Genomic DNA, 19,317 nt, shown 5'->3' with positions numbered 1-19,317 from the left:
AGGAAAAGGTTTTTTAAATCTTTATCATTAATTCATTATATTGTGGAAAAATGTGTTGCGCTCATTGAACTAAATTGAAACTCAAAGTATATTTAATTCCACGAAAGTATACTCTGGCAAGCCAGCTTTGTCAGTAGAAAAACTCGGCGATCTTTGAAAAAAATTGGTGCGCATCCCCCCCCCCCCCGTACAAATTCCCCCGTAAAATTTGGATTCCGTATAAATTTTAAATTTCGCGCCTTTTCCCACTGACAAAGTTGGCTTGCCAGAGTATATTGATAAAAATCACAAAAGTACGTTACATTATAAGGAAGTTAATCTATATTTAGCTTTTTAAAAGAGCCGTCGAGACCAAAGTCGTCCTGGAAATTCTTCTTAACAACTCTTTTGGTTTCGTCAGTGTGAATTGAATCTTGTTGTATAAAATAAGTTCTCCATGAAGGAGAGCATAATGTTCTTTCCCATGCATCTGTAAGAGAATGAGTACCCATTTTAATTGTTATTATGGATTATAATGATAAACATTCAACATGTACAGTTCACTAAGGCCCACTTGCACCATTCCACTATTCCGGGGTTAATCGGTTAAACTTGAAGTTGCCATGGTTACCAGTACAATTTGACACTAGGTTAACGGTTTAACTGCTTAAACCCGGTTTAGTGGGATGGTGCAAGTGGGCCTAAATGTCTACCTTTATTTTATAATAGTGAGTTTTTTTTTGGAGTTTTTTTTTTATTAAGTGCATTTCAGATAAATAGCAAAAACTATTTTAATTGGAAAGGAGAAGGAGAAGTGACGTAAACAATTGTTTAAATTAGGACCCTACTTACTCACCCCATGGTTCAAAAAAATTTGGTACATTTTGTTTAGTGATGAAATTTTTTTTATAAATTTTAATAAATTTTTCATAAACAGGTAGGCAACATCATTAATTTCTACTTACCCGCTATGTCTTGGCAAGTAACATCATCAGTGCCACCCAAATCTTGAGGAATTATATTTTTTGGAAATTTTCCTAAAACCTCTTCTAAGTTTTTGTAAACGTGTATTCTTTGGACCACTTTTGGTTTCAGTACTTTTTTGACGGCAGATAGAATGTACTCGGCAAATGGAGGTAGATTTACAATATGTATACCCTTTAAATTAGGTCCCAGGCATTCCTGTAAATTTATGTAAAAACAGCAACGTTATTACAAAAGGCATAAGGTCCACCGATGGACAGTTAACACTGTGGGCGACGGTATATACTGTATGTGTAAATATTTATGTAGCGTAGTTTAACCAAATGTGTAAAAAAATGTACACATTTCGCACTTCGCAGACAGAGACTAGTGCTGGGCTAGTGTCCATAAAAAAGTACCATTGAACATTTCATATAAACCATATACTAAATGTAGGTACACTGCGCAATTTTTTAAATATGTTTTCGGACAGGTCGTATGTAAATTCCACTATATCAATAATAGTAGTTTATGTGACTGCTACATAATGAGAGGCATTAAAATACGAGTGTGGGTTTAAGAAACGAACGTTAGTGAGTTTCTTAATAGGATCACACGAGTGTTTTAATGCCTAATTATGTACAGTTACATACACTACTTTATCTAAACACATACTTAAAACTAACTAAAAGATAAACTGTACGTCAAATGGCGGTGAATGAAAACTTTTTTCACGCATGTCACACATCCGTAGTTTTTTTTAATTCCTAGACAAAAGAATAAAGTCCCTATTCTCATGTCACTCGAGATCAAATGTCGTGCGGTTTATATTTAAAAAACATACTAAATTGACGTTTCGTATCGATAACGATTTTAATATCTATGGATACTAGAATAGAGACCTACTTGAGTTTTGACTGATGTTCCAAATTTAAACTCATAACCTACAAAAATCTGTAACGTTATGTACATTAAAGTACAAATTTTCCTACTACCACAGATAAAAAAGTTCTCATAGTAAAATTGGTTGTCATTAAGCTTGTCATTTCCTACGGTTTCTGAACGCATTATAGAGCACTAATGACATGTGTGTAGATAAACGTAATTTAATATCAGTAATCAGTAATCAGTGTATTTATTGCTTTCATAGGTTATACAGGTTGGTACATTATATTGGTTCAGCTATGAAACCCTGTAGGGCACTGCAATATAACTTAAATCTAACTTAATAACTATTGCTTAAGGCTATCTCTAATACATTTTTTTTAATAACCATACGATCATGCATCATATTATATTCATATATATATATATATACATCTTATTTGACTTCTTTATTTGACTTCTTTAATAAAATTCCACTTTTTTCATAATATTATTATTTGTGGCACACCTTAATCTTCTTTAAGCTTTATTAGGTGCAGAGGTTTGAGTATTTTGTATTCTCTGTTCACACTGAAAATCATGATTTTCAAAATTAAAATTTACTGCTCTGTTCGATGGGCTCATATGGAACTGTTTAAACTGTTTAAAGCATTAAACGTTATTGCAATTTCAATTTGTTTTAATGTTTTTCTCAGTGCATGATCTATATAAAAATATTTACTTACAGTGAAATAATAAATAGCCCTCTGTATGAATACTGGAGTGAACTGCAAAGCTAATGGTAAAGTGACGTTGCTATAGTCGAAAATTATTTGCTCTCCTAGGACACTGTCGTTCCACATTCTATAGTCGACAATCATGGTTAGCACTTTAGTGAAATCTAGAACGGACACGCCTTCGCTGTATTGCACTCTGAAATAAAAATATCAAGACTAAGGCTGGTAATAAAAGACGTTTTTAGTCAATTTGTGTAAAAATATCCTATAACATTTATTTATTTATTTATTTAATAGAGCATAATTTTGACAGTTGAGGAGAGTATCTGGAGGAATCTAAAAAACCGGGGAAGTGAGAGTCGGACTCGCGCACGAAGGGTTCCGTACCATAATACAAAAAGAAAAACAAAAAAAAGCAAAAAAAAAAACGGTCACCCATCCAAGTACTGACCACTCCCGACGTTGCTTAACTTTGGTCAAAAATCACGTTTGTTGTATGGGAGCCCCATTTAAATCTTTGTTTTATTCTGTTTTTAGTATTTGTTGTTATAGCGGCAACAGAGATACATCATCTGTGAAAATTTCAACTGTCTAGCTATCACGGTTCGTGAGATACAGCCTGGTGACAGACGGACAGCGAAGTCTTAGTAATAGGGTCCCGTTTTACCCTTTGGGTACGGAACTACGGAACCCTAAAAACACATCTATTAAGCTTTAAATGTAATAGAATATTTAACAAGAATTTCTGTTAACCTTACAAATATGTGGAATCGTAAAACTAATTTTCAATGGAATAAACTTGCAATTGTAAATTAAGTGAAAAACAAAAAATCTATCTCATATTTGCCTTAATATTACACACTAGTGATTTACCTTAATATTGTAACTCTGTGGTTTTCTTGCGTTTTTCGAGGTAACGTCATCCAAAAACCATCTTTTATATACTTAATCAAATTAGGATCCAATAAGTCTCTGTTACTCAATAATTCTGGTATCTTGGGTCTCACGGCGTAATAGTTGTCTATCTTTTGTTTCACTTTTTCTGTACTAAACTTTCTCATTATAAGTAGTCTCGCAATGAATTGGTCATCTGTAAAAATCACTGAAATGAGATTGGCTCAGGACCGGGATAAGTGGCATAATCGAAGAGAGGCCTATGCGATAAAAGGCTGATATGATGATGATGATTTGATGATATGTACAGATAGGAAAAAAGATCTGTTGTGTGTGACTCAATAATAATGTAGGTATAACATGGAAGATATTTCGATTAGTTGAAATTACCCCGCAATCAAAATTGGCCCCCTGCACCTTATCCATTTTCGAAATTACCCAGCTTTCGAAGTTACCTCAATGCACTTTATATAAACTCACGTAATTTTCCTGCTGGCAAATGCGGCTCTTTTTGGTACCACTCATGAATGGTCCTCAGCATGTCATCTAAGGAACCCGGGTCAACACCAAGGTCTTTGAAAATCTGTTCTAAGGTTCCTCTATCAGAATTTAGAAGTAATCTTGAGTTAATCGCTAAATCTTCATTTTCTTTCTGGAAATTACAAAACAGTGAAATAATTATAATGTATGTTTCTTCCAGAATCTTCATTATTTCATTATAAATACAGGTTGAAATTTGGATTTGAAAATTGCTATATAAATCGTGTGTGCGGGTGACGTTTTGATAGAGATGGCGAAATAAAAGTCTAAATGGCAAATTTATATCAACTTACTTAATAGTTATGCATATCTGATACCTACCTACTGGTAGATATAGAGTTACATATTAAAAGTTCATTACAATTATACAATATTTGCCTTGAATAAACACAATTAACTTACAACATAAGTGATGTCTTTGTATGAAATATATGTAATTTCACTCAAAATAAAATAAAATAAACTAATTTGCAAGACCGAAGTGATCCCATAAGTGTTCCCTGAACAAAGTTTTGTACGGAACGCTAAAAAATATTATGCACCACTCCGTTAGATAACATTAAATTAAAAACGTCTAAAACTTAAGCTTCGTTTCAGTTTATGGTTGTATAAAAAATATGACGCTGTATATTTCACTAAAATGTCATAAAATACTAGAACATTATAGTTCTAACACAAAACACGTTACTTACAATGTTATACATCTTTGTTTATGATGCTACATTCAGTAAGAAGTTCACGGTCGATGCTTCTCGGTATGAATGGAGTTACCGTATAAATGGGTACAGATAGGGACATTAACTAAACTAACATTTACCTTGTCTTTACACGCAGCATTACAGGGTGCATTCACACCGCAAGTAACTTTTGTGGAACAAATGTGGATCACACTGTGCAACAGTAACTAGGTAAGTTACCAAATGTTACCGTGTTGCACAGCATTCCACAAAAGTTAACTACGCAGTGGATGCACCATAAGGCCCTTTTCACTTTGTGGTTAAATCAGATGGTTTTTTTTAATAATTGCTAGTTTAGGTATATCACAAACTTTTCTGAAATTACGAGTATTAAACTACTTTACTGATAAAAAAAAAATACCTACCTAAGGTTCTAAGACAATATGTAGCTAAAAAACGCCATGAAAAAAATCAAGCTCATTGTCTGTTGTATTATATTGTACGCCTTATGGAAATGTATTTGACATTGCTAATAAAAACTCATAGCACGGAGGCATATTGAGGAAAATACAATTTAAAACATTTATTTATTTAATAGGTACTAAAACTTATTTATTTAATGGTCAAAAATAGAATCAATAAAATGTCTTCATAATAAGAGAAGAATAGCTACTTATGTATAGTAAGGTAAATGGTGGGCCCGGGCGAGTACTACAGTCTCAAAAATTCATTATAGTTAGACCAAGAAAAGTCTGCAGCGATTTTGATAGCCCACGCAGTGCAAGTGTTATAATTTCATAGAAGTCTGACGTTTAAAATGACACATTGCACTGCGTGGGCTATCAAAATCACTGCAGACTTTTCTTTGTCTAACTCTAAACTGAAAATCGTAATTAGATTCCAAAAAAAGTAATACAATGTTGCCACATAATAGCGCGTCTTGTATTTATATAAAAATAAGCAAATAAAAGTACTTTCTTAAATCGTAGGAGTAAAATTACCAATAAATAAATTATCTTAGCGTGTTTATTTATAAAAACGAATTTACTATTTTACAAACAAATTATTGCAGTGGCAACATTGTCTTACTTTTTTTGGAATCTAATTACGATTTTCAGTTTAGTAACTCACTATTCAAATGTCACTTTTGACAGCGAGTGTGTTTAGCAAATGAAGCACCAACCGTGATGAGGTGATATTAGCCAGTAATGTCTAGTTTCCGCTGGCACGTATAATACAACCGGCAATCGCAACTAATTCGACATCCCTACCTAATAATCTTGAGGTTATACTATAATTTGTAAGTTAGTTGTTTTGTTTCAGAGGATATGCGGTGCAGCGCTAGTTTTAAATGTAAATATTATTATTATTAAATATTAAAGGGACATGCTCACACAAATTATCTCTCTGCTTTGCCTTAAGGTTGACTGGTAGAGAATGCTTTTGGCATTAAGTCCGCCTTTTGTACGATAAGTTTTCTTTTGTGCAATAAAGTTTAAATAAATAAATAAATAAATTAACTAAGTCCCACGGTAAGCTCAAGAAAGCTTGTGTTGTGGGTATTCAGACAGCGAAATATATAATAATTATACAAATATGTACTTAAATACGTAGAAAACATCCATAACTCAGGAACAAATATCTGTGCTCATCACACAAATAGATGCCCTTACCGGGATTCGAACCCAGGACCGCAGGCAGGGTCACTTAACTAACACTAGGCCAGATCGGTCGACAAAAATGGAAGTTTTAGGTGTATAATTTATAGATATATTTAGAGATATATCTTGTAATACTTAAAAAATACTGGCTATATCATAAGGATTTTTTATTCCCGCGTGGAACACTGAAAATGAAATTCAATTACTTACGCCAAGCTTCTTCTGTCTAGATGCATCTCAGCACTCTCGGATACGATAATACTTTCTTTGTAGTTGTAGTAGGTCTTGGAAATAAAGTAATACCTACCTAGTTTCAGTATTATTAAATTAGGCACTATAATCTGAAAATTGCGTAGGTAGGTAGGTACTTATAGTGGGAATTAATTGGCCATACTTATTTATGTTTTTATTAACTACTAATAAAAAGAATTATGTAATGGTATCTACGAATGATGCGTTTTACAAGTACTAAAAACTAAATAAATAGTTTTTTTTTTATCTTTTGTGACTAACTGAAAGAGACTTTATAATAATTTCGTTGGAAACTATAGGCTACAATATAATTTATATGGATATGCTAAGAAAGTAAAAAACCACATTGAAACCCTAGAATAAAAAATACAGGTTGATTTTTTTTGAGTTAGACTTAACTATACCTACTCTGAGAGATAAATACTGAACAACAACATTTAGAATGGGACCAACCGCGAAATGCACTTACGTCAAAATGCAAATTAAGGTTTTTTTTCAAAGACGCTTGTCGAAACATACTTATTCAATATTTTTTTATTTTAGATCACCTTAGTATGCCGCATTTGTCTATTCAGTTAAATGTTAAAACCATGTAATTTTAACACATGCCTTACAAATCAGCAAAATACACCTACGTGGAAAGCCATAGCAAATTTCTGTCGGTCAGCGTATCTGAGGCGCTAACTTTAAGCTAAACCTGCCAGTTTATTTACCACGAAACTCACGTCTGGGCAGTAAATAGAGTGTTTCCCGGCTAGTCGGCACGTTTGATAGTTTTCCACGCTGTAACGGTCGTCCTGGTACGTGGAACTGCCGAAGTTGCGCTATGGAGATCGTAATTTTCTTAAAGGCAGTGTTGCCAACTTGGCATAAATGATGCCAGATCTGGCATATTTTCACTAGCTTTGGCACCAAAATTTTCCATTTAGCATCTGGCATATTTTTTAGCATAATTTAGTCTAAGCCAAGTTTGCACCAACTTGGCAGCAACAATATGCGCCATCGCCTTATGTGGTTCATATTTTCATATGCAATTTGACTTTTGTGGACGGATGGACGTCAACGGAATATATCAAGTTGGTCAAGCAGATCTTGTCAGTAGAAAAAGGCGGTAAATTTGAAAAAAGTATGTGTTTTAAGTGTCTAATTTCAAGTGTTATTTTTGGCATTTTTTTAGCATAGGTGTTTCAAAAATCTTCGGCATAATTTTGGCATAATCTAAACATTAGTCCAGCATTTTTTCAAAATCCGAGTTGGCAACACTGCTTAAAGGCGAGGTATACGGCAATATGGCTGGACCGATTAGAGGTGTTGGTGTTGTCTTTATACTTTTGACACTATTATTTAAACCTTTGAAGCGCTGATGGCCTAGTAGCGGTGAGAGCATGCGACTTGCAATCTGGAGGTCGCGGGTTCAAACCCCAGCTCGTACCAATGAGGTTTTCGGATCTTATGTACGAAATATCATTTGATATTTACCAGTCGCTTTTCGATGAAGGAAAACATCGTGAGGAAACCGGACTAATCCCAATAAGGCCTAGTTTACCCTCTGGGTTGAGAGGTCAGATGGCAGTCGCTTTCGTAAAAAACTAGTGCCTAGGTCAAATCATGGGATTAGTTGTCAAGCGGACCCCAGGCTCTCATGAGCCGTGGCAAAATTCCGGGATAACGCGAGGAAGAAGACTTTTAAACCTTTATAAGGGGCATTTTTTGAATTTAGGACAATAAAAATGTCAGATTTAATGGGCATGAAGAAATAATTGTTTTTGTCGTATCTCTTCTTCTTCTTCCTCTCGTTATCACGGCATTTTTGCCACGGCTCATGGGAAGCTGGGGTCTGTTTGGCAAGTATCACTAGTTGTGAATATGAACATCAAAGACAATTGTTAAGTGTCAATTACATCGAATTACTTAACCATCCAGGCATTTCAAAGTGAAAGAAAAAAATCATGAAACCACAGCTTTAAAGAATATATTTTTGATATCAAATATTTTGCGATGTAAAGTTACTGAAAAAAAATCTTACTTTAAAACTAAAAGTCTTATACATATTTAGTCTTACACTTACACCTCACCAACATACTATAATAACAGAAAATAGACAACAGAAGAGAATAGCGGTTCAGGCATGTGATGAGTAAACGAAGGACGCTGCGATTCCAGCCTTGGATACTGCAGGTTTTTTTCCTTCGTAAGTATATAACATTTATTTCGGTTTGTAACTTTGGTTTCACTTTGCTTCGCCGCGCAAAATATGAACAAAACTGTAACAATTTATTAAATCTGGATCAGGTTCCTGATATTTGTAAACATCTCGTTCGCTTTAATAAAAGTATGTACCTATCTATTGGTACATACTTTCTGTAACTGGGTCAACATTCTTTACGCTGTATTGTCTCTGACCACTCTGCCACGATCGTATTTTGTTTTTAAACAAAGAAATAGAAAAAGTCTAGTCCTATTGTACGTTTTTTTAGCTGTAGGTAAATTACAATTGCCATGGGAAAAATTAAAAACAAAATTTCACCCCAAGGATTTTTGACCCAATTGAAACCTCATACAAAGATAGTTCCTCAGATTTCATTTTTTTTGATAACTTCAAAGGAATGGGACACAGTCTAATCAACGTGCAGCATCTTGAAAGAGCCGGGCATCCCAAGATAGTCATCGTTAAATTTGTCTGGACGTCTTAATGTTGCATTGGTGCATGCTCCTCTCATTTCTTCCATGTATGCCACATGCTTGTCTAACGACAGTTCTTCTAACCATTGATCTGAAAACAGGTCACTGTTCAATTATATAAAGAAACAAATATACGAGCCCCGATGCAAATTATTTCGTCTAGTTCCACGCAACAATTTTGTTTATTTTCATAAATTTTACACATGAACATAAAATGACCCAGTAATGGGAACCATAATAACAATGTTTAATGTAGTTTATTTTGATCGTGTAATAAAATTGCATGAGACTTTTATTGCTGAAAAAAAGGACTTTTCAAAAACGTTGTCCAAATCATATTGTCCTCTCCTATAGCACTGCTGCATGCATAGTATCGAAACAAAATTGTCAGTACATTGGCAGAGCCCTATTGCTTTCCCTAGTAATAGCCCTTTTCACATATGTTGTAATCCTAGCCGTCAATAAATAAATAAAAAATCATTATTTTTTTCTTTCAGTACAAACGGTATTTCTTGTAGGGTACATCGCCAATTACTAGCCACCCCCCAATTACTGGCCACTTAATTTGATTTCTATTTATAGGTGAACAAAGTTCATTTTAGTATATAAGGTACGAAAATCCAATTATTAGCCAGTTTTCAATTACTGGCCACCTATTCCAAAAATGAATTCTATTTACAGATAAATAAAACTCATTTTCAGTATAAGGAAAATGGCCAGTAACTGAAATTTATCCACAACCCACTCGTTCAATAACTGGCCGCCTCTTACAAAAATGAGTTCTATTCACCTATACACAGAATTAATTTTAGTATAGGTGGCCAGTAATTGAAAACTGGCTAATAATTGGCGATGTACCCTATTTGGATTTAGTTATTGCAGAGTATTACCATATAAAATTAAATTACATTAGTATAAGCATTAAATATTAGTAATTTTGAAACAAAAACATTATTTCTGAACAAACGCGAAAACCTCAAAAAATGGTCTCACTAGACGAAAACATGTGCATCGGGGCTCGTACGACTGGAGAACAAATCAAATTATATATTTCAGTTTAAATAACCTTATAGAATGCTCTTACTCAAACCGAACTACATAGTTTCACAGTAACCTTAGTTTTAGTTGTTAGTTTTAGGTTTTGTGTAAGTGTTGTTTTAACATTGTTGTATATAGAGGCTTGTTATGAAAATAAATTTACTATTTAAAAAAAATAACCTTAACAAATATGGCTTGTGTTGAGCTCATCACACGTAAATGTCCATGCCAGGATTCTGGCTTCTTAACAACAGGGTTAAAGATGCTATTAGCGCTATCGGCCTCAATTTACATACCATAAAGCATGGAAATAGATTTCTGTTCTCCTCCGTAATCTTTTGGCAGCAAATGTTTAGGCAGGCTATCGTGCAACGCCTCTACTGTCTTGCAAACAGAGATCCTTTGTCCGAGTTTAGCGGTAAGGATCTGTTTTAAAATATCGACAAAAGCTCCGATCATGGATGAATTAGATAATACATGTATAGTTTTAATTCTAAAACCGTAGCCATCCTGGAATCAGACATGACTTACGCGAGGGTCACGAAGTACAGAATTAGACTTATAATTATTCTAGAATTTATTGTTGTCAAGATTTGCTGTAGTATTGCAGCGTAACATTTCACGCGAATGTCAAAAATCAGGGTATCTGTGTACTACCCATGTTTAGTTTACTCATTGGTGTTAATATTGATTTTGTCATTTGCGGTAGTAATATTGCGCTGCAATATATAGTTACAGCTGCAGTAATGCTGCTGATTCGACCGATGTCAACATCTATTAGCATGGATAAGACTACGAAAATGTTTAGTTTAGAGTACCTAGGATGACTGCTTTTGAATAAATAATAAATAAATTGGAAGAAGGAATAATAAAAACATTATGAGTGTACAGGTGGCCTAAAAAGTTTACGTATTTTCGGGCTATACTGTATATTTATATACTTACCGTGTACAACGTCATTACATTACGCAGGTCCACTAAGTCAATCTTACTGACCACGTCCAAAATATTGGTATCTCTCAAATCGACTATCACGTGGTAACCAATAGTGTAATCGTAAAGTTTCATATATTCACACAGCTGAAAAAACATTTCCTGTTATGGCTTTTATGATATTTTTACTTTAAAAAAAAGGAAGTTTATTTAAAACTTTTACGTAGGTACATATTATTCATTAGCTTAATAATAAATAATAGCAGTCGAAAGTAAGGTAAGTTTACATTGTAAGAAGTTAAGGAAGTACTTTTAAGAAAAAAATTAAGTAAAGCGCCTCATATATACAGAGCGACCCAAAAAACGTTTAGTTTACAAAAAAAATTTTAGAATATTTTTGTATATAACACATAATTATTTCGTAAAAGGTAGTTAAAAATTAAAAATACAATCATTTAACTCAACCAAAACGCATTATATTCAAAATATTCTTCTTTAGCTTTGGTACACAAACGCAAACATTTGGTAAAATTATCAACAACATGCAGCGAAAAAATGTTAAAGTATTTTTGGGTCAATGTATGGTTTACAGTCACGCATTCAATATAAAAAAAAAATGCTTGACATTGATTGATAGTACTTATTAAAAATATCAAATAAGAAAAGTCTAAGTGAACACTTCACAACTACATATTTTATAACTTGCTTACAATAACTGAGAATTGATACGCCTCCAAGAACACCGAAGCCGAAAGTGGTTTGTTGTTGATTTTTGCAATGAATATTCTATAGTGGTCATCAGTTATTTGTGGCATGTTAAGGTTAATGCTGAAAAAAAAAATTATTGCATTATAAATAAATACAAAAAAAAATACGCTACAGAAACAGATACGTGGCGTGGTGCAAACTTCTAGTTTATCAATTTTGTCATTTTTAATCATTTATTTACATACAATATATATACAGTGGTACTATTAAACGAAATTAATAACTAGCTTAAATCTAAAATAGGCCCCCGAGGCATTGTATCAAGGATGCTGGCGGCATTTTCTCGCTGTATCGCAATGCTGATATGTTGTGCGTGGTAGCCGCCAGCTCTTCGGTCACCAGTTACGTCAACCAGACGCTTCGCGATTTCTGCGAACAACTTATGCGCGCTGGGATCTAGAGTTTCAACTCCAAATGATACAAAATGGTACTCTCTACCGAGGCTCTTATATTTTTTACGTTTTATAATGGTTATTTTATCATTATCAGATCCGGCCTCATCTTGTCCGACCGGTCGGACCATAAGAAATAGGTACACACACGCACACAAAACAGCTCTTAGTAATAAAGTATTTATTATTAGCTCAAAAAGTTATCTTGATCATAATAGTTTCTAAAATATGTCTCTTTGTAAATCTTATGCAAATCGAAATTTATCAAGCGAGAGCAGCAAGGAACTTTTTAGATAATGTGTAAATATTGTTTCAAGTTGTAATCTATATTATAGCCAAATTTATGCGTGGTTATGTACCTATCACATGTCTACACATACAGAACATTTATTATTTATTGTAAGGTTGATGTAAATATTAATACAGTGAAACCTCGTATAAAAAAAACCGTTTAATAAAATGCTCAAAACTTCCATAACTTGAAATAATATAACTTAAAACGAAACCACTAACGGTTTCCTTTCCCGTGTTCACTTCTATTTGAAAATTGGAATTACACCTCTATAATTTAAAATAGACGGATTATTTTATGATCTCTATAACTCGAAGTTATTTACGGACAAATCTAGAAGTTTGACCCAAAGATCCCAACCCCAAGAAAACATTAAGACACGTTTGTATTAATTACCTCTATAATACAAATTTTTCATTTGTTTTACCTCTGTAAATAAAAACCTCTTTAGGACGAACATAATCCTATAAGAACCTCTTAGAAGTGTCGGCCAGATTGATAGGTGTCTCGGGCGACCATAGGGCGGGCTCCTTCTTGGCTCAAAGATTAAGTTTGGCGGTTCAAAGGGGCAACGCCGCCAGCATTCTAGGGTCCATTCCAGAAGCGGGCAGCTTAAGAGAGATATTTTATATTTAGATGTTAGTTTTAGGTTTTGTGTTAGTATTATTTTAACATTGTTGTATATAGAATATATCTTTAGATTGATACCTTCTGTAAGATGAAAACTCGTTAACACGGACTTTTCGGCGTACACCTTGAGATTCATGGCATTGAGGTTTTATAATGTACTTACTCATCAAGTCATCATCTGAGGCATTACAGCCGCGAGTGGGCCTTAGACTGGCCAAGCAAGTCTCTCCAGTCCGATCTCTTTATGGCCTTCCTTCTCCAACTTGTCACTCCTAAGGTCCTGATGTCCTGGTATACTGTACTTACTACCAATCCTGTAAATGTGGGAAGTCATTCTTCGCGTGACATTTCTCGAACAAGTTAGGCACCATAGTCCGCATGGTGCAAACTTTATCTATCCTTTTTTTCGCTTTTTCGACGGATCCTTTTGTAGAGATGATGATGCGTTCCAAATAGTCTCTACCTGAAAAGTTATAACTAGATGTACTTTATGTACATACTTACTAAGAATGATCTTTGTATCCATCACGGTAGAATGGTGTTGCAAACATTTGGGTGGCGTGCGGAGCCGAAGCCGAAACGCAGATGCCCTTTTGACACTAATGAGATCATCATTCATCATCATTTCAGCCTATATACGTCCCACTGCTGAGCACAGGCCTCCTCTCATGCGCGAGAGGGCTTGGGGAATAGTCCCCACGCTAGCCCAATGCGGATTGGGGACTTCACATACAGTCATACACCTTTGAATTTCTTCGCAGATGTATGCAGGTTTCCTCACGATGTTTTCCTTCACCGAAAAGCTAGTGGTAAATATCAAATGATATTTCGTACATAAGTTCCGAAAAACTCATTGGTACGAGCCAGGATTTGAACCCGCGACCTCCGGATTGAAAGTCAGACGTCATATCCACTCGGCCACCACTGCTATAACTACTGAGATGTAAATAAAGTAAAGAAAAAAGTAAGTAAGTATCATAATCATAGAGAAGTACAATATTTACTATTAATACCCTATCCTTCTAAGGCCTAAGGTCCTACCTATAGTACTTATTGAGTTCGATGTAATTTAAATCATATTCAATTGGAATAGAGTCGCATTTGTTTTGTTTCGTTCAATTATCAAACAAAACCAAAATCCACTCTATCCCATGCACTATAGGTTCAAATTTCAGTGACAAATTCTGGATTTTTCATTTATATGTTTGGGCCTTAGGACTCTATAAATATTTTCTGTGTAAAAGTTTTTATCAGGCTCGTCAATACGTGATAACACGGTTCCTCGAATCTAGGTAATAAGTCGATTATAATAATATTTAATTTCAATTGTTATGTAAAAGTAAATATTTGAATGGTTTCAAACGTACAATTATTGACTATTTCAGTTTGTATTTTCCTAATATTAATACCCCAAAATGGTCGAAATCGTCCATAATAAAACAGGGACAATATGCATAACAGGAACAAATCCCAAAAAATTTACCCAATTTATCAAGAATTTCAAAATGGCCTTGTCGTCTCGAGAATATTTTTTTGCGTTTTTCTCATTAATGTGGTTTTAATATTAACATCTATGCCGTAAACAAAAAACTGGAAGAAATCCCTTAAAGGGATAAGTTCGCCTTTGTACTGCCTATCCTGTGCCATAAATTTGTGTTTTGTGTTTTGTACATACAAAAGTGGAAGATGCATCTAATGAAGAATTAATCTTGAAATGCGCTTAACCAATCTTTAGTCAAAACCCGGCGCCGCCGGCGGTCCCGGTCCATCTTGGCTAATTGTAAAGATTATAAGATAAATAAGCAACTACCGAACAACGTTATGCTAGAGCATAACGTTGAGCTATGAACACACTAATGACATTGGCGAAATCAGCATAAAGTTGGAAGCCATTTTTTATAAGAAAAATAACAAAATTTAAATTTCAAATATATTTTACAATTATTGCTGTTATGACTTTATACGTAGTGCGACAGAATTAAATGCTAGCTTTGAAGACAAGACAAATTAGGTAAAACCGGTTTTCCGAAACGACATTGAAGTTATTTATAATATAACACATGCAAAAGTTACCTATGTTTAAATTTAAATAAGTTTAAATTCACGAATGTGTAGTCAACGAATGGGGTCCCTTTGTTTCCCATAAAGTTTTAAGTCATAATGTAACGTTTGTCATATTATCGTTAGTCATAAAACTGAAACCGTTAACTTTTCAGGATTATCGTAAGGTTATTCTATAGATAGGTTAGGTTAGGTTAGGTTTGTTTTATGGCAATCCTGAAAAGTTACGCGTTTCTGAGAAAAACCAATTATGACTAATGAAAATTCGGACAAACAATACATTATGGCTTACAACTATTTGGGAAACAATACAGACCCCAACGAATTTATTCTACTCGTATGTATTATTTTGTACCTTGATACTGTAACAACTAAAAGGCGCTAGGGATCTCATACTACTGGGATATTATACAATTACTTTTTATCCAGTCAAAATTGAGCCATATATTGCTGAGGCAAGATATAATAGAGACTTATTTACCAGTGCAATCAGTGAACGCAGGGTAGCTTGTGGCGAGCTGTTGGGGAGTAGTGACTCCACGTAGGATTAGGTAGTGGCTCCTAGGGGAGCTCTGTCACCCGAAAGGTTTGGGGGGGGGGGGGTACAGGATCAAGCCGGCTGTCCAGAGTTGAGTCGCGAGAACTGCGCTCTCGAAGGTAGACGTGGAAACGTAAGTGGCGAGTTGGCTATATGTTCAAAGTCCAATAACGCATCTCTACCTAGCCCACACACCGGGGTTGCGTTTGTGTCATCCTAGATGTTGCTTTTTGTAGGCCGAGTCACCGTCTGAAGGAAAATAAAATAGCATACCGTTTTATTAGGCAAACGTCCGGTTTTTAATGCCATTATAGCCCCAGTATTTAGTCCGTCGCTTTCATCCAATAACATTATTCTTTTTACATTCCATCAGCTCACAATAGTCCTTGCACTCTGGCGGGTGCTGCATCTTCTTCATCTTCATCTCGGTGCACCTTTTACATTCAATTAAAGTGTCAAAATGGCCTCTACGTGTTGGCTTCGGCTCGCGCCGGCCTCCTCAATATCCGGAACGCCATTGGTCCATGACAGGTAAAGATGTAATTATAAATATTCATATATTTCGACCAACAAATGATCACAGGCAAATTAATGTACACAAAACCAAATTACACTTTAAATAAATATTGAACTTTAAATGAACAGATTTAAATGATATAACTTCATTAACTTAATATAGTAATTGATAAATTAAAACTTAAGTATTCTAGTAAATTGTAAATTAATATTTGGAATATTTACAGAATAAATTATAATTAATTTGGCTTATCCAATACATCAATATAGGGCAGTCAAATCACCCTAATAACTATAATGAAATATAATAAAAATAATAGTTTCCGAGGGATTAAAAATCTCCTCTTTTTTGGAATCGGTTATAAAAATATCTCTGAGCTTAGGTAAGTATATAATAGCAAAACTATTCCTATAGTAGACACTTACGAAAATCCTTTTTGACTAAATGTTCCTGTTTTTGAATCCAATCGTACAAAATATCAACAGCTTGGTCCATCATTCCCGGCTTGTTCAAATTGTATTCTTTTCTTACTTCCTGGACAGTCCGAGAATTTATTTGTAAAATATCTCTTTTTGTTGATTCCGTCATGATTATAACGTTTGCCTTGAGATCGATAACAAACCTCACGCGGTAGTTGTAAAGGCTACACTGAATTGGATAATTAAGATGTGAAACTATTTATATCTTAGATCAAGTTTATGACATCAATTTACATACTTTACAATTACATATACGTGCAACTGTATTGTAATTCGTACCTACTTATTCATAACTTTATTTTTGAGAGAAAAAGCATAATGATATGCAATATTTACGTATCTATTGTATTTTTTACTGCATTAAATATCGTGTTATCTGTTATGATAAAAAAATTAAGTAAAAGTAATAAAAGTAGGTACGTGATTTTATAATATAGGTTTTTATATATAGGTTTAATATAGGTTCTTATATATAATCGTATATTACTTTTATTATAATTATAATAAAAGTACTTGATTTTATAATATACTTATACAAAAAAAAACCTAGAGTGTATAATGATTTTATCAAATCGTTAATGATTTATACTCTAGAACGTGCTAACATGTAGAGTAGCGGACGTACGGATATGATGGTCGTTTTTATCTACGTGACAGCATGATAAAACGGTGTCTATCCCGTGGTGTTAAAGTGACAGTTATTTTATCACGTGGATAAAGATGGATTAGGCCATCCATAATACGCCGGCTCTGAACGCGTTGGTGTTATTGTCAATGTCCAAAGTAAAACGAATGACGATACCGACTGCACGTTATATGGTGATTTTAAAGTTTTTTTCACCGCAGCTACAAGCAAAGTAACCAAAATTTGCATTTGGTTACTTTGCCTCACATGTGAATAAAATTTAATGCAACGTTGCTATATATCAGTTTTTGAACAATTAAGAGACCCTTTACCAGTTCATCATCATCATCTCAGCCATAAGACGTCCACTGCTGAACATAGGCCTCACCCTTGGACCTCCAAACGTGACGGTTAAAAGCGCCCGCATCCAGCGTCTTCTGGCGACCTTAACAAGGTCGTCTGTCCATCTTGTGGGTGGACGTCCTACGCTGCGCTTGTTAGTCCGTATTTACCAGTTGTTGGTGTGGTGAAAAAAGTAATATTGACAATGAACAATTTCATGTCATAATCATAAAATTATGTTGTTTACATTGCAATTAAGTCACGTGACTAGTAGGATGACCATGAATGTTGATAAATAGAGATTGTTTTTTAATTGGTGATTAATCAAGGAGCTAATTACCTACTTGTCATTTGAATTGTGGTTAATGTTCACGACTTAAGTATCATTATGCATTCGTGGTTCATTTTATTCATTTATGACCTTTATTGAACAAAAAAACCTTAAAGTACAAAAAGCGAGACATTCTCTACCAGTCAACCTTAATTGATTTAGTAGATCAAGTAGGTAAATCAAATCGTTATCTGAGGCTCTATTTACCATGGAATATTTAAAAGAAATTTTGTAGTTACCATCCAGATAGGAGATTTTACTTAACTGTATTTAAAATCTGTTACTTCAAATTTATGTTCATGCAAGGAGTAAAAAAAAAACAGTCCATAATGTATTATTTATTTCTAACTTATATAATATATTGTATTAAATGCATCTGGGCAAAAATATCGATAGCTTGGTCCGCTTGGTCGCCTTATCGCCTAGCACTAGAGATGGGTAGTGAGTAAATACTCACGGGTAAATACCGAGTAAATACTCAGTATTTACTCAATATACCCGTATTTACTCGTTTATACCCAAATTGGTGGGTATAAACTATTTAGAGTGCTGAAGGGGGCTTATAAATTTGAAATATAGGTGTATTTTGTAAGCTGCTACTGGATTAAGTACTCAAAATTGTAAGAAATGTATATTTAAGAGGGGCACTCCATACATGTAACTAATTGTCACAAAAAAAAAAATTCAGAAACCACCAACGTGTTGCACATCATTAAATGGGTCTTTAAAAATAACTGGAATGTATCTAAGAACATTTTTGGATAAATTGAATATTTTGGTAAAAAAACCGTTTCGAAAGGCCAAAATAATGTTTATCTCTCTATAACTTTAGAACCAAAGTTCAGAAAAAATATGAAAACATATCGGGAGATTAGCCGTATAATAGAGTACAAAAAACAATATTTTGAACATCATCGGTTGAGCCATTTTTGAGTTTTCTTTAAAAAACCCTTAATAAAAGGTCGTAAGTGCCACGTAAACACGCACTTTTTGCGCGACATGCAGTTATCTAGAACATCAATAGAATTTAAGTACCACATTTTTAAAGTAAATACCTTCTTATTTAAAACAAAATTGTTAACTTTGCATTATCACAATTTGCATCTCACTAATAATTACCTT

At 34.1% G+C, this 19,317-nt stretch overlaps 2 protein-coding genes across 2 annotated transcripts; both read right to left on the bottom strand.

The window, feature by feature from the left end:
- Nucleotides 1-74: 74 nt before the first annotated feature.
- Nucleotides 75-4,765, bottom strand: LOC134674546 (alpha-tocopherol transfer protein-like). The gene is made up of 6 exons (XM_063532652.1): nucleotides 4,670-4,765; nucleotides 3,918-4,089; nucleotides 3,417-3,633; nucleotides 2,553-2,739; nucleotides 945-1,161; nucleotides 75-469 (listed from the first exon to the last, which is right to left on the bottom strand). Exons 1-6 carry the CDS (start codon nucleotides 4,679-4,681, stop codon nucleotides 315-317), a joined length of 960 nt encoding a protein of 319 aa, XP_063388722.1. The 5' UTR covers nucleotides 4,682-4,765; the 3' UTR covers nucleotides 75-314.
- A 4,381-nt stretch (nucleotides 4,766-9,146) lies between these two features.
- Nucleotides 9,147-17,008, bottom strand: LOC134674551 (uncharacterized). Its single transcript, XM_063532662.1, has 6 exons — nucleotides 16,844-17,008; nucleotides 13,609-13,765; nucleotides 11,931-12,048; nucleotides 11,233-11,367; nucleotides 10,584-10,797; nucleotides 9,147-9,340 (listed from the first exon to the last, which is right to left on the bottom strand). Exons 1-6 carry the CDS (start codon nucleotides 17,004-17,006, stop codon nucleotides 9,186-9,188), a joined length of 942 nt encoding a protein of 313 aa, XP_063388732.1. The 5' UTR covers nucleotides 17,007-17,008; the 3' UTR covers nucleotides 9,147-9,185.
- Between the last annotated feature and the right edge of the window lie 2,309 nt (nucleotides 17,009-19,317).

The sequence above is a fragment of the Cydia fagiglandana genome, chromosome 20 (genome assembly GCF_963556715.1).
Source record: "Cydia fagiglandana chromosome 20, ilCydFagi1.1, whole genome shotgun sequence".
Classification (NCBI taxonomy): Eukaryota; Metazoa; Arthropoda; class Insecta; order Lepidoptera; family Tortricidae; genus Cydia; species Cydia fagiglandana.
This window is presented reverse-complemented; position numbering and strand designations above follow the sequence as displayed.

Excerpts from the sequence above, each read along its gene's own strand:
- LOC134674546 (XM_063532652.1), bottom strand. Across the intron at positions 2,740-3,416 it reads CACAGAGTTACAATATTAAG|AGTGCAATACAGCGAAGGCG; the intron begins GTAAATCACTAG and ends TTTTTATTTCAG. Across the intron at positions 470-944 it reads TACTTGCCAAGACATAGCGG|ATGCATGGGAAAGAACATTA; the intron begins GTAAGTAGAAAT and ends ATTCTCTTACAG.
- LOC134674551 (XM_063532662.1), bottom strand. The coding sequence starts at position 17,006 with ATGACGGAATCAACAAAAAGAGATATTTTACAAATAAATTCTCGGACT. Across the intron at positions 10,798-11,232 it reads ATGTAATGACGTTGTACACG|GATGGCTACGGTTTTAGAAT; the intron begins GTAAGTATATAA and ends GTCTGATTCCAG. Across the intron at positions 9,341-10,583 it reads ATCTATTTCCATGCTTTATG|ATCAATGGTTAGAAGAACTG; the intron begins GTATGTAAATTG and ends ACCTGTTTTCAG.